The sequence below is a fragment of the Megalobrama amblycephala genome, linkage group LG7 (assembly GCF_018812025.1).
Source record: "Megalobrama amblycephala isolate DHTTF-2021 linkage group LG7, ASM1881202v1, whole genome shotgun sequence".
Lineage (NCBI taxonomy): Eukaryota > Metazoa > Chordata > Actinopteri > Cypriniformes > Xenocyprididae > Megalobrama > Megalobrama amblycephala.
The window spans coordinates 20891471-20905357 of NC_063050.1; the positions used below are offsets into that span (position 1 = coordinate 20891471).

Here is a 13887-nt window from a genome sequence, read left to right on the forward strand (position 1 = left end):
TTTTAAATAGCAATTCGACAGTTTTTGTTGTGAAAACCCTGCTAGAGGTTTTTTTTATTATTATTATTATTATTAGTTTATTTTTTAGTAATTTTGTTATGTGCGTAGATTATAATTTTTATTTATTTATTTATTTATTTTCATTTCTAGTATTGGTTCCGTTTTAGTTTATTTTTTTCCAGTTACTAATTTTAGTGCTCCAATATAAACTTATTTCAGTTATTTGCGAAGTCTATTTATGTTTAGTTTTTCACCTAATTTTTATAATTTATTTTATTTTAGTTCATCTTTATATCAGTTAGCCAAAATAATAGTTTTAGTTAACCATAATAACCCTGGTTTGGAACAACATGAATCTAAAATCATGCAGTTTGCAATCAGGCTTGCAATTTTTGCCTAGTGTGTGATAAAACGGGTGATTACACTGAAGTAGGGACTCAGACCAGAATATCATAGAGACCACCACCTAGCGACCACCAGAACACCTTAGCAAATGCATAGCTTTGCACTTAAAACCACTCAGAATACCTTAGCAACCACCATAGCGTCTTCAGGCCGAGTTTTGCCTAGGCATCATTTTCTATAGGAAATCTAGTATTATATAGTTCTTTCTCCTGTCTGTTACTCTCCCCACTTGCTCTCTCGGTCTTTCGCTCTTTGTTATGAAACTATGTTCGCTCTGCCTTTGAGAGTCAAATCAAGCATGACAGGAACCATAAGTTCTGTATCTGTTCTCTTTCTCATCAGAGCAAACTCTATAGTTGTAGCTCAAAGCCGGTTCCTCATTTCATGCACCTGTTTTCTCCGGTGCGTGGGTCTGACCTGTGAACTCAAGTCAGGCCGGCCGACTGTGTCAATACTGACTCCAACAGGAAGCAGTCACATGAATGGATGATGCATATATGAATGAATAAATAAATAGTCCACTCTCTCTGTCTCTTTGTTTCAGTGTACAGGAGAGGAGAGCTGGGTGGACAGCAGGACGGTTTATATTGGACAAAAAGAGCCTCCACCAGGAACAGAAGCGTACATTCCACAGAGATTTCCTGACAACAGAATCGTCTCCTCAAAGGTTAGATGTGCTCCATGGCCAAACAGCTATCTGAGCCAAAAACAATACGTTAGGGAAGATGTACTGTACAGTCATCCGGTCATTATCACAAAATAAACACTGAAAGGATGTTCAGGACATATCAGGTGGTCTTGTATCATCATGACCGGCTGAAGAAAAACACATTTTCTTATATATATATATATATATATATATATATATATATATATATAAAAGGTATATAAAAAAGATAATAATTGCATCTAAATAATTGTAATAATATAAAGGATAATGATTGCATTAGAAAATATATATTAAATTAAGTTTATTTTTCTTACATTGGCCCGTTTTTGCTTGTTTTAAAGGTGCCCTAGAACTTTTTTTTTTAAAAGATGTAATATAAGTCTAAGGTGTCCCCTGAATGTGTCTGTGAAGTTTCAGCTCAAAATACCCCATAGATTTTTTTTTTTATTCATTTTTTTAACTGCCTATTTTGGGGCATAATTAGAAATGAGCCGATTCAGGGTGTGTGGCCCTTTAAATCTGGTGCTCCACGCCCCAAGAGCTCGCGCTTGCCTTAAACAACATAAAAAAAGTTCACGCAGCTAATATAACCCTCAAAATGGATCTTTACAAAGTGTTCGTCATGCAGCATGTCTAATCGCGTAAGTACAGTGTTTATTTTGATGTTTACATTGATTCTGAATGAGTTTGAGGCTGTGCTCCGTGGATAACGGCTAATGCTACACTGTTGGAGAGATTTATAAAGAATGAAGTTGTGTTTATGCATTATACAGACTGCAAGTGTTTAAAAATGAAAATAGCGACGGCTCTTGTCTCTATGAATACAGTAAGAAACGATGGTAACTTTAACCACATTTAACAGTACATTAGCAACATGCTAACGAAACATTTAGAAAGACAATTTACAAATATCACTAAAAATATCATGTTATCATGGATCATGTCAGTTATTATTGCTCCATCTGCCATTTTTCGCAATTGTCCTTGATTGCTTACCTAGTCTGATGATTCAGCTGTGCACATCCAGACGTTAATACTGGCTGCCCTTGTCTAATGCCTTTCATAATGTTGGGAACATGGGCTGGCATATGCAAATATTGGGGGCGTACATATTAATGATCACGACTGTTACGTAACAGTCGGTGTTATGTTGAGATTCGCCTGTTCTTCGGAGGTCTTTTAAACAAATAAGATTTATATAAGAAGGAGGAAACAATGGTGTTTGAGACTCACTGTATGTCATTTCTATGTAATGAACTCTTGTTATTTAACTATGCCGAGGTAAATTCAATTTTTGAATCTAGGGCACCTTTAAGCATAAACTTAAAAAATTACAGGTAAAAATAAAAGTTTTCTTATGCTGCTTTGATACTGATTTAAACAAAATTCGCAGTATATACAATTTAGTGGTCATTTTATAAAAATACTTGCAGTGTTTGTGTTTGTGTTTTGTTTTGTTTCCTTTCATTTTGTTTGGTTTGTTTTTTTGTGTGTGTTTTGTTTTATTTCCTTTTGTTTTGTGTTTTTAGTTTTGGTTTTATCTTACTATTGGTGGTTCCCCTTCATTGTTAGAGTGCGCAGGCTTTTTTGAAGTGTTTTTTTAATTGGAGTTTTTGGTCCACTCACCTCATTGGACAATTTTTAAGGCATAGTGAGTTCCTGGCTTTTCTTCAGTTGTATTGTTTTCAAACATCTCTCTTTCTCTCCACAGTATACTTTCTGGAATTTTATCCCGAAGAATCTCTTTGAGCAGTTCAGAAGAATCGCCAATTTCTATTTTCTGATCATCTTTCTAGTGCAGGTGTGTGATGGTGTCGCTTATGGAAATTGTCCTATTAGCATAAGCTGACCTTTCTGTGACAGCGTGATGTGTGATATTTCCCCTCTCGCCATCTCTCTCTGTAGCTGATCATTGACACACCCACCAGTCCTATGACCAGCGGTCTGCCTCTTTTCTTTGTCATCACTGTTACAGCCATTAAACAGGTGAGAAAAGACCCCTGACTTTCCTCTCTAATAGGTGTCTTAATTATGATGTCACTCCTTCACTGGTCTCTCTCGCCCCACTTCCTCTCTGCAGGGCTATGAAGACTGGATCAGGCACAGAGCGGACAATGCTATAAACCAATGTCCGGTCCACGTCATCCAGCATGGCAAAGTCGTACGCAAACAGAGTCAAAAGCTACGGGTGCGTAAGCATAAGTATAAAATGTGTCATGACTCACATGTGGTTTGGTGAAGTGTCACTAGCGCCACCACATGGATTTGAAAAAAAAAAAAAAGTACTGTTTTCAAACAGGTTTCCCAAACAGTCCTTTTCATTTTTCCATTGGTGAAGCAAACAAATTGACCTGCCCCAAACTCATCCCATTGGTTGAGCCAGTGTTGGACTTGTCGAGACACTTAAAGGGTTAGTTCACCCAAAAAATGAAAATTCTGTCATTGTTCACCCTCATGTCGTTCCACACCCGTAAGACCTTCGTGCTGTACACGTGAGCAGCACGACGCATGCGTGTGATGCTGATGCAGGATCCTGCCAATAAAGAGTCGCCGTTCTGTTTCTGAACCTGGAAGCGCTGAACAAAAACAATGTAGGAGAATGACACAGAAGAGAAGATATTGTTGAATAAAGTCATTATATTTGTTTTGTTTTTGCACACAAAAAGTATTCTCGTCACTTCATAAAATTCAGTTTGAACCACTGCAGTCACGTCAACTGTTTTAATGATGTCTTTAGTACCTTTCTGAACCTTGAAAGTGGTGGTTAAATTGCTGTCTTTTGAGGAGTCCTAGAGCTCTTGGATTTCATCAAAAATATCTTAATTTGGAACAACATGAGGTGGAGTAATTAATGACAGAATTTTCATTTTTGGGTGAACTAACCCTTTAAATAAACAGCAGTGTTTTGAAAGTCCCACAGTGTTCCCATTTATAAATGGCTTACTATCTATGCATATTGAGCTGACATCAGAGAAAATATTTTAATGCTGAAAAAATGACACACTTCTAGTCTGAAAATGCGTTTTTATTTTATTCTCAGAGAAATAAATCAACAAAGTTTCGCTCTGCTAACCAGCATTCTGCTTACACAGCCAGCTTGCTGTTTGGAAACAGAATGTTGGCATGTCAACAAGCAGGATGACAGTGTGCCCACGTTACCCACAATGCACTGGGAATCTTTTGTTATTTAATTGTGGTACTACTGCTCTCTCACTCTCTTTCAATATGAAATAATTAGTATTTTATGTTAGGAACATTTTGCTTCTTAAAATGGTTTTATTAATATTGCGAAATTTTTCACTCGGATCATCCCAGTGTTTTCCATGGTATTTTTGCTATTCAGAATTGATTCTGGATGATTTCATGCAATAAAATCACATTGAAAAACACTGGAAGCTGTGACAATAAAGAGAGAATGTGCTTAAATACTTACCATTACAGCTTTTGATAATCCGGCCAGCATCTGTAATCCGTTACGCAACACATGCAGACAGGCCAGCGGGAACAACTAGCAGAATCAGGATTTTCTTTTATGTAGATTCATGTATATATCAATTTTTTCATTCCACTATGACCTAAGATGCAACTCATTATCTATAGTTGATTTGCTGATATGGGTGTAACGGTATATTTTACTTTATTCAAAAGTAAGTGTATGTAGATATCATCTGTCCCATATAAATGTTGTATTGGACCCTTTCTTGCTCTTTGACCCTTCAGGTGGGTGATATCGTCCAGGTGAAGGAGGATGAGACGTTTCCATGTGACCTCATTCTGCTCTCCACCAGTAGAGAAGACGGAACATGTTTCGTCACAACAGCCAGCTTAGACGGAGAGTCCAGCCATAAGGTGATTTGTCATTTTATAGAAAGGCAAACATCAAGGTTATTAATCCTAAAGCTTAGGAGTTTACTGTAAACTCTTACAAGTCAAGTCACCATTATTCATATAGCGCTTTATGCAGTACAGAATGTTTCATATCAGCTTCAACTGGAAAATAACAGAATTCAAGTTCTGCTCTAAAAAAGCCAATTCAAGTTCAGTATTGATTCATTATCGATGTTGCAAAATTCATCAATTATGAAACAAAGTCGTGTCAGCTATAAAGCAGCTCTGCAGAAGACAGTAGTGTCATCATCCAGCTCGACTCAGTTCAAGTTTTGTTCTCATACATTGTGACTGAAATGTTACACTGTGACTGAAATGTTTTGGTCGCACTACATCACACTGCCAGTTGCTATTAGATGGGAGATATGTGAGAGTTTTTGACCTTGGAATGCCGACTGTTTCTCTCGTGCTCTCCTCTCTACACAAAGACCTATTATGCAGTTCAGGACACAAAGGCATTCAGCACAGCAGAGGAGGTGGACACACTGCACGCCACGATAGAATGCGAACAACCCCAGCCAGACCTATACAAGTGAGTAATACGCACATATATCAACAGTTAACGCATAAACAAGCCCTCGCTTTCTCTTACAAACACACGCTGTGCATAGGACTACTGTTGGACTGACACAACAGCATGCCACACACTCCAGATACCCCACACAAATATCCTCACATGGTGTCTTAACTACACACACACACATTGACACAGAGCCCAGACTCGACATTAATTTCTGTCTTTTCTTCCTCTCCCGCTGTAGATTTGTGGGACGCATCAATATTTATTTGGATCGAGATGAGCCCATCGCGAGGTAAATCTATACTCAGGAAATTGACTCTTAATTAAAGGGCCAGTGTGTGAAAGATTGAATTCAGGAGGGACAATTTATCATTTTCATAGAACAGCTCTCTCTTCTAATTCTGATTCTTACTAAAGAAATACTCCCATCATTTCATTCAGATTTCCTTGCAGTCCACTCTAACTTTAATAAACAATTTTGTATTTTGGTACAAATATGTAAATAAATATGAACATACACAGTGTTAAAAATAAATACCTAATATTATATAATAGTGTATATATATATATATAAAATAACAAAATAATATATTATTATATTATAATGTAATGTATTATTATATTATATTATATTATATTATATTATATTATATTATATTATATTATATTATATTATATTATATTATATTATATTATATTATATTATATTATATTATATTATATTATATTATATTATATGTGACTCTGGACCACAACACCAGTCATAAGGGTCAATTTTTTTATCTTTCCATTGATTTATGGTTTGTTAGGATAGGACAATATTTGGCAGAGATACAACTATTTGAAAATTTGAAAATCAAAATATTGAGAAAATCGCCTTTAAAGTTGTCCAAATGAAGTCCTTAGCAATGCATATCCACTCACAAAAATACATTTTTTATATATTTATGGTAGGAAATGTATAAAATATCTTCATGGAACATGATCTTTAATTAATATCCTAATAATTTTTGGCATAAAAGAAAAATAGATAATTTTGACCCATACAATGTATTGTTGGCTATTGCTACAAATAAACCCATGCAACTTATGACTGGTTTTGTGGTCCAGGGTCACATATTATATTATATTATATTATATTATATTATATTATATTATATTATATTATATTATATTATATTATATTATATTATATTATATTATATTATATTATATTATATTAAAATATTTAAATATTTATTTTCATATTTAGTGCATTTAGTTCATTAATATTAGGTCACATGACATGAATGCTTTAGGTTAAATGTCTACAGTATGTGCATACATTATATAAGGTAAAGTGTATATTTTCATTGCTTTTTTCTGGTCACCATTTCTTTTAATTTTCCATTTCCAATTACCATTTTATTCACCTTTTCACAATTTTCAATCACTTTTCCTTACCTTAATTTTTTATTTAAATTTTTTTTTTATTTGCGCTACAGTGTGTTCACTGTCAAAAGATGTGAGCATAATTTTTTTCATATTTGTAATGCTAGTTTTTATCTGTTTGATTATTTTAGACCCCTGGGTTCTGAGAACCTGCTGCTGCGGGGAGCCACTCTGAAAAACACTGAATACATACATGGTAATAAAATCCACACTATATATTAACATCTCATTTAAACACTTAATCATTTATATTTATGCATTTGGCAGACACTTTATCCTGAATATCATGCAGTGCGTTCAAGGTGTATATTGTGTATACTCTTTTTTTTTTTTTTTTTTTTTTTAAGGCAAAAGTAAGGGCAGAAGAATGAGAGAAGAGAGTTGCTGATTGAGTCATTTTGTCACGCCGTTCCCACTGTAATTAAATGAGTCACTGAGGCTTGTGAGATCAGAGAGAACTTCTTAATTGCTGGAGAGAGAGAGAGAGAGAGAGAGAGAGAGAGAGAAAGGGCGAGAGAGGGAGATGAATGTCACAGTATACACGTGAGGATTCTAAGTGCAGGGCAAGCTCTAAAAATGTTGTAACTTTGTTACAGAGGAGCCATTATGACTTACCGTACGGTAAGACAAAAAGAGCTCAGTTATGTAACAACCGCTTTTATATTATCATAACATCAAAGAGGCTGCATAGACATTGTCATAAGAGAATTATGATCTAAAAATGCTCTTTGTCTTCTCTTGTTTCTCTAGCTGTGGCCATCTACACAGGCATGGAAACCAAGATGGCCCTCAACTACCAGTCCAAGTCCCAGAAACGCTCCGCTGTTGAAAAGTAAGACACAATGATATGATAGGCTTTCGATCACATTATCTCGCTGTCAGCATGTACTGTGTAATGCATTTAGTGTCCTGTTTGTAAAGCAAATTGCGAGCCTCTGTATTTGATGTCACGAATTGTATCAAGTTCCTCTCACATGTGTCTCGTTGACAGTTCTGTCAGACAGATAGATGCAGCCATTAAGAAAATACATAAAATCTGTTTATATTGAATAAGCAGGTGTACTTTCAGAGATCTTCTTTCAAAGTTTGGATATCATTGACTTTTTCAATCAAATAAATGTTGGGGATTTTTTTTAGACCTTAATTTAATATTATAAATGTCATTCGGACAGGATACGAGACCCTAACGGAAAGTTATTGCAGATAGATTTTGTCACCCTGATGTATGATATGTGTCTTTACATGAGGTCCATAAATGATTATGCATATACTCTATGGGTCTGAGATCGTCTCATCACTGTATGTCCTGCAGGTCTATGAACGCCTACCTGATTGTGTACCTCTGCATTCTGATCAGTAAAGCTCTGATCAATACGCTCCTGAAATACGTCTGGCAGGCTGACCCAAACAGAGATGAGCCCTGGTACAACCAGAAAACTGAGACTGAGAGGCAACGGCATGTAGTACGTGCTTATTATTATAGTTTTTTTTTTATTATAATTTATTATTGTTTCATTTATTATTATTTATGTTTCTTTTTTTATTTTATTTAAAAATGAGAAAAATGGAGATAAAGTTGACATTTTTGCAAAAAACAAACAAAAAAAAACAGCCTTTTCAGGGAATGACTAATTCTGTTGGTGTGAAAACTATATTTTTATTAAATATTTTATTATATTAATGTTTTTTTTAATTAAAATTTAGAAATTACAAAATATATCATATTTTGTTCTGCTGTGTTCACACACACACACACACAAACACACACACACACACACACACTCACACACACACACACACACACACACACACTCACACACACACACACACACACACACACACCTGAAAGCTTGGAAGCTTCTTTCTGCCATTTAATAAAAAATAAAAAATGTAATTGCGACATTTTATCTCAGAATTCAGACTTTTTTTCTCACAATTGCAAATTTACATCTTGCAATTCTGACTTCTCACAAATGCGAGTCATACTGTCAGAATTGCAAGATATAAAATCAGAATTAAGGGATATAAACTGAGTCTTTTCTCAGAATTGAGATAAAAACTCACAATTGCAAGTTATAAAGTCCAATTCTGACTAAAAATATAACTCGCAATTTCGACTTTATAACTCGCAATTGTGAGTATGTACTGTATCTTGCAATTCTGACTTTATATCACACAATTCTTACTTTATAACTCGCAATTCTGACTTTATATCACACAATTCTTACTTTATAACTCGCAATTCTGACTTTATAACTCGCAATTCTGACTTTATAACTCGCAATTTCCGACTTTATAACTCACAATTGTGAGTATGTACTGTATCTTGCAATTCTGACTTTATATCACACAATTCTGACTTTATATCACACAATTCTGACTTTATATCACACAATTCTGAATTTATATAACTCAATTCTGACTTTATAACACACAATTCTGACTTTATATCACTCAATTTTGACTTCATAAATCACAATTCTGAGATGTAAACAGTCTGAATTGTGAGATATAAAGTCGCAATTACCCTTTTTATTTTTTATTCAGTGGTGGAAACAAGCTTACATCCACACACACACACACACACACACACAGCAAAACAAATGCTCAAAACAAAACTTTTTTTTCAAAACTATTTAATTCCCTTCATTTGTCTCCTCAGTTAATCCGGGCATTCACAGATTTCCTGGCCTTCATGGTTCTGTTCAACTACATCATTCCTGTGTCCATGTACGTCACCGTGGAAATGCAGAAGTTCTTGGGCTCGTACTTCATCCTGTGGGATGATGACATGTTTGACGAGGAGCTCGGAGAGAGACCGCTCGTCAATACCTCAGATCTTAATGAGGAGCTTGGACAGGTGCGAAAACATTTCAGTCCACTCCAAAACTGCTGATCTGTCTGGGTCAATATTTGTTCACTTTCTCGCTTTCTTTTTTTCTTCATCACAGGTAGAATATGTTTTCACAGACAAGACTGGCACTTTGACAGAAAATAACATGGAGTTGAGGGAATGTTGTGTGGACGGGCACGTTTACGTGCCACATGCCATCTGTAACGGGCAGGTCTTACCTGGAGCTGCAGGAATGGATATGATCGACTCCTCTCCGGGGGTAGATGGAAAGGTGAGCTTGTTGTTTGTGTTTCCATAACCTCTGTTTAACATTTGGACATATATTCAACTTGTACTGCATGATGATGCATGTTTTTCCTCTCATGAAATACTCTTGATTTTTCTGATCTATCTGATCTATTTTTTAGATCTATCTAAAAAAACATTAAAATATTAAACCAAATATCATTTTCAACAAACAGACTTTTCTATTTTTGCAAATACCTTTAACCATCTGGTTCTAAAGTGATTTTTTAAAACATAGCTACAATACAATACAAGCTACAATAACTTTTGGACAAGATGAGAGAATGAACGTGTTATGTTCCATTGCACAGATGAATCATATTTTCACCAAGGCAAGTTTTTGCATGAATATTTTAGCTGTGGATGGGTGGAGTGATGGATGGATTCTAATTTTATCTTTGATAAATGAGATTAGAGCAATGTGACACATTAATTCAGAAGATTAACTAAAACATTTATTAAAGAATTTGTTAACTGGAATTTCACCTCGGATCTCTTGTCAGTTGTATTTTTGAATGTGATTTGTGAATAATGGATAAACTCAGTTTGTTCCATTCAAATTAGATTCTGTAAGGATGATATTGTGTGCATGTGCATAAAGTGAAATATCAGAGTTCAGTGTTGTTGAGATTTTTAATGCCTGCTTGTATCAAATGTATCCAAATATTTACTGGATACACGGATATGTTGAATGCATTTTGTTCCGAGTTAGGCACAAATAGTCTCTCTGTCTCTGTTTCTCTCTCTCCTTTTATATCTCTGTCTCTGTCACTTAATCCCTTTTTAGTCTCTCTATTTCCCTTTCTTCTGGTGTGTGAGGAAACTGATGAATGATTCTGTTTTACTGAGCACATTTAAGTAAAGGTAGTGTCACATAACCTGTGTGTGTACACTGATGGTCAAAAGTTTGGCTCACCAAGGTTATTTGATCAAAAGCACAACAGTAAAAATGTGAAATATTATCATAATTTAAGTTTAAAAGAACTGTTTTACCAAATCAGCATATTAGAATGATTGAAGACTGGAGTAATGATGCTGAAAATGTAGCTTTGATCACAGGAATAAATTACATTTTAAAATATATTTAAACAGAAAACAGTTCTTTTTAAATTGTAATAATATTTCACAATTTTACTGTATTTTTGATCAAATAAATGTAGCCCTAGTGAGCAGAAGAGACTTCTTTTTTACAATACAGTATATTACCGTTATATTACTCTATTTGCTTAAGGAATTAGAAACTCATTGTAGCAAATTCACATTTTGAGCAGTTTTGTGCACAGTATTTCAGGGCATACATGTCTTCTTGAATTAATCAGGAATTTTAAGCAATTTTCTTTGTAATCTTTCATAGCATGGTGTCATTTCTGACTCTGTGTGTGTGTGTGTGTGTGTGTGTCACTCATCAGGAGCGAGAGGAGCTGTTTTTCCGTGCGTTGTGCCTGTGTCACACAGTCCAGGTGAAGGAAGAGGAGACGGTGGATGGCATTAAGAGAGGAATCCATCAGGGCAAATCCACCTCCTTCTACATCTCCTCCTCTCCAGATGAGGTTGCACTGGTGGAGGGCATGAAAAGGCAAGACACATGCATTCATACACTCATAAACATGCACTCACATTACCTTATTGTATTGTATTGTTCACCTTATTGTAAAGTGTTACCAATTATATTTCATTTTTTTGTGCCAAAAACAGTCAAAAGAAAAGTTGATTTTATTATGACACGACCCCTTCATCACAATAACAAACAAAGCTTACTTTCTCTTTCTCTCACCTGCTCAGGTTGGGCTTCACCTATCTCCGTCTGAAGGACAGTCACATGGAGATCCTTAACAGAGAAGATGAAATGGAGAGGTGAGCCATCTGGACAACAGCATGAGCGCAATGAACAACAGGAAACTAGCAGCACTTGGATGTCTTTTTGACAGTTAGCCCAGTCTGTCAGTCTGAGAAAGTGGTCTCACCCCCAATCCTACTTTACTACACAATCAAAAAAATCATGTCTGTATTTCATTTTCATTTCATTTCACATTTATTTGTATAGCGCTTTTCACAATACATATCGTTTCAAAGCAGCTTTACAGAAAATGCATGTCAACATTACAATTTAGAGTAAATTGTTATCAGAGGTGACTGTGTCCAAATTATGTAATTTCAGAAATGTACATATACAAATCACACAGTTAGCTAACAATCTATTAATTTAAGCAATGTATTAATTTAAGGCAGAAACAATGAGCTCATGGAATACAATGTATACATTTTAACAATGATGCAAAATTATTAAGTATAAGTATTTTGCAATAGTTTACTGTAAAATTACATGTATTGATATGTTAAATTTGCACACTTTTACTTAAAAAAAAAAATAAGAGAAGCAAAATTAATAAATAGTAAAACAGCAGTTTTTAATAGTTTGTGATAGTATTTATTAAAATTATAGTAAAATGAGTATAAGACTGTAAAAGTAAAAAAATAAGATTGTTAAATATAGATTTGCATATGATAAACAATATGTTATATAAATACATTATTTAATACTTATATTACTTTAATTAATCTATATATCACTGCAAATCTATACATTTTTAAATATAGATTCAAATATGAGAATTAATACTTTTTACTTAAAAAACTAAATTAATAAAAGTAAAATTAATAATTAGTAAAATAATAGTTTTTAATAGTTTTATATATATAGTAATATATATATATATATATATATATATATATATATATATATATATATATATATATATATATGTATGTATGTGTGTGTGTGTGTGTGTGTGTGTGTGTGTGTGTGTGTGTGTGTGTGTTTACACACCTTTAGGCATTTTAAATTCTTGTTTCATAGAATTTTCAAACAAGCATTTAGCTTCATAGCACTAGCAGGGCTGCAAACACCCCCTGTGGTGACTGCAGCTTTAATTTTCTTGTCATACTATGTATTTTTCCCACATGTGGTGTGAGAAGGAAACCTCAGCAATGGAACAGTTTGCTCAGCCTAATCTGTAATCATCTGTGTATTTACTCAGCATGCTGTCATATTAATGTATTTGTGTGTTTATTAAAATAACACCGTTATACAGTATGTTGTGGGAGGCAGTGAAGTTTTCCTGTTCAGGGACTGTTGTGAAGGGACCAGTGTTTATGAGTGTGTGAGATGGAGAGCTTGTGTGTCTGTGTGTTTGTGCGTGTCCTTGAATGACAAGGATCAGCCATAATTAGTGCAGATACACACTGTCCTACAGCTGAGAACATAAGGGTCAGCACAGAGCACACTCGCATAAAATCTGTCTGTGATAAAGATGTATCCCAAAGGACCCAGTCAGAGCCACCTATGCCTTTGATTTATCTGTGTTTATAGTTCTTCTTTTAAATCTAAAGACTTCTTACGTTGTCTGTTTGTGTTTATGCATTCACAGATTTGAGCTGCTGGAGGTGTTGAACTTTGATTCAGTGAGGAGGAGAATGAGTGTAATCGTAAGATCAAGCTCAGGTATGATGAAACACACACACATGATCACATTACATAAATGTACTTTATATACTACTACTATTTTGATACCGCTTTTTACATATCAGAATGTTCACAAAAGGGTAATTTGATTTAGCTCACTTCTGGGTCCAAATTTGTCCCCAAAGTTAAGAAGTTGCACACACACACACACACACACACGTACAATCTAAATGAGGACGTGCCTTACACTTATGTGTTTTTTTTATATAAAGCTAATTATAATTATTATATATTTTTATAGACTATAGGAAACCTTTATGGCTTTTTCTAATATAAGAAATATAATGTCAGTTTAACATGTTAATGTTAGT

The 13887-nt window shown here is 34.5% G+C and overlaps 1 protein-coding gene across 7 annotated transcripts in view; it reads left to right on the forward strand.

Annotated features, from left to right (window-relative positions):
• The window catches only part of atp11a (ATPase phospholipid transporting 11A), an 84085-nt gene that overhangs the window by 39449 nt on the left and 30749 nt on the right, over window positions 1-13887 (forward strand). For all 7 annotated transcript variants that reach the window (XR_007185746.1, XM_048196459.1, XM_048196460.1 and 4 more), the window contains exons 2-16: window positions 950-1072; window positions 2787-2876; window positions 2981-3061; window positions 3156-3263; window positions 4796-4924; window positions 5392-5495; window positions 5725-5775; window positions 7046-7110; window positions 7665-7746; window positions 8227-8377; window positions 9577-9774; window positions 9866-10039; window positions 11463-11629; window positions 11836-11907; window positions 13482-13555. Coding sequence is in view for 6 of the 7 variants with exons in the window: in XM_048196459.1 (XP_048052416.1) it covers window positions 950-1072; window positions 2787-2876; window positions 2981-3061; window positions 3156-3263; window positions 4796-4924; window positions 5392-5495; window positions 5725-5775; window positions 7046-7110; window positions 7665-7746; window positions 8227-8377; window positions 9577-9774; window positions 9866-10039; window positions 11463-11629; window positions 11836-11907; window positions 13482-13555 (1669 nt within the window). In the remaining variant the exon portion in view is untranslated. The remainder of the gene's footprint in view (window positions 1-949; window positions 1073-2786; window positions 2877-2980; window positions 3062-3155; window positions 3264-4795; window positions 4925-5391; window positions 5496-5724; window positions 5776-7045; window positions 7111-7664; window positions 7747-8226; window positions 8378-9576; window positions 9775-9865; window positions 10040-11462; window positions 11630-11835; window positions 11908-13481; window positions 13556-13887) is intronic.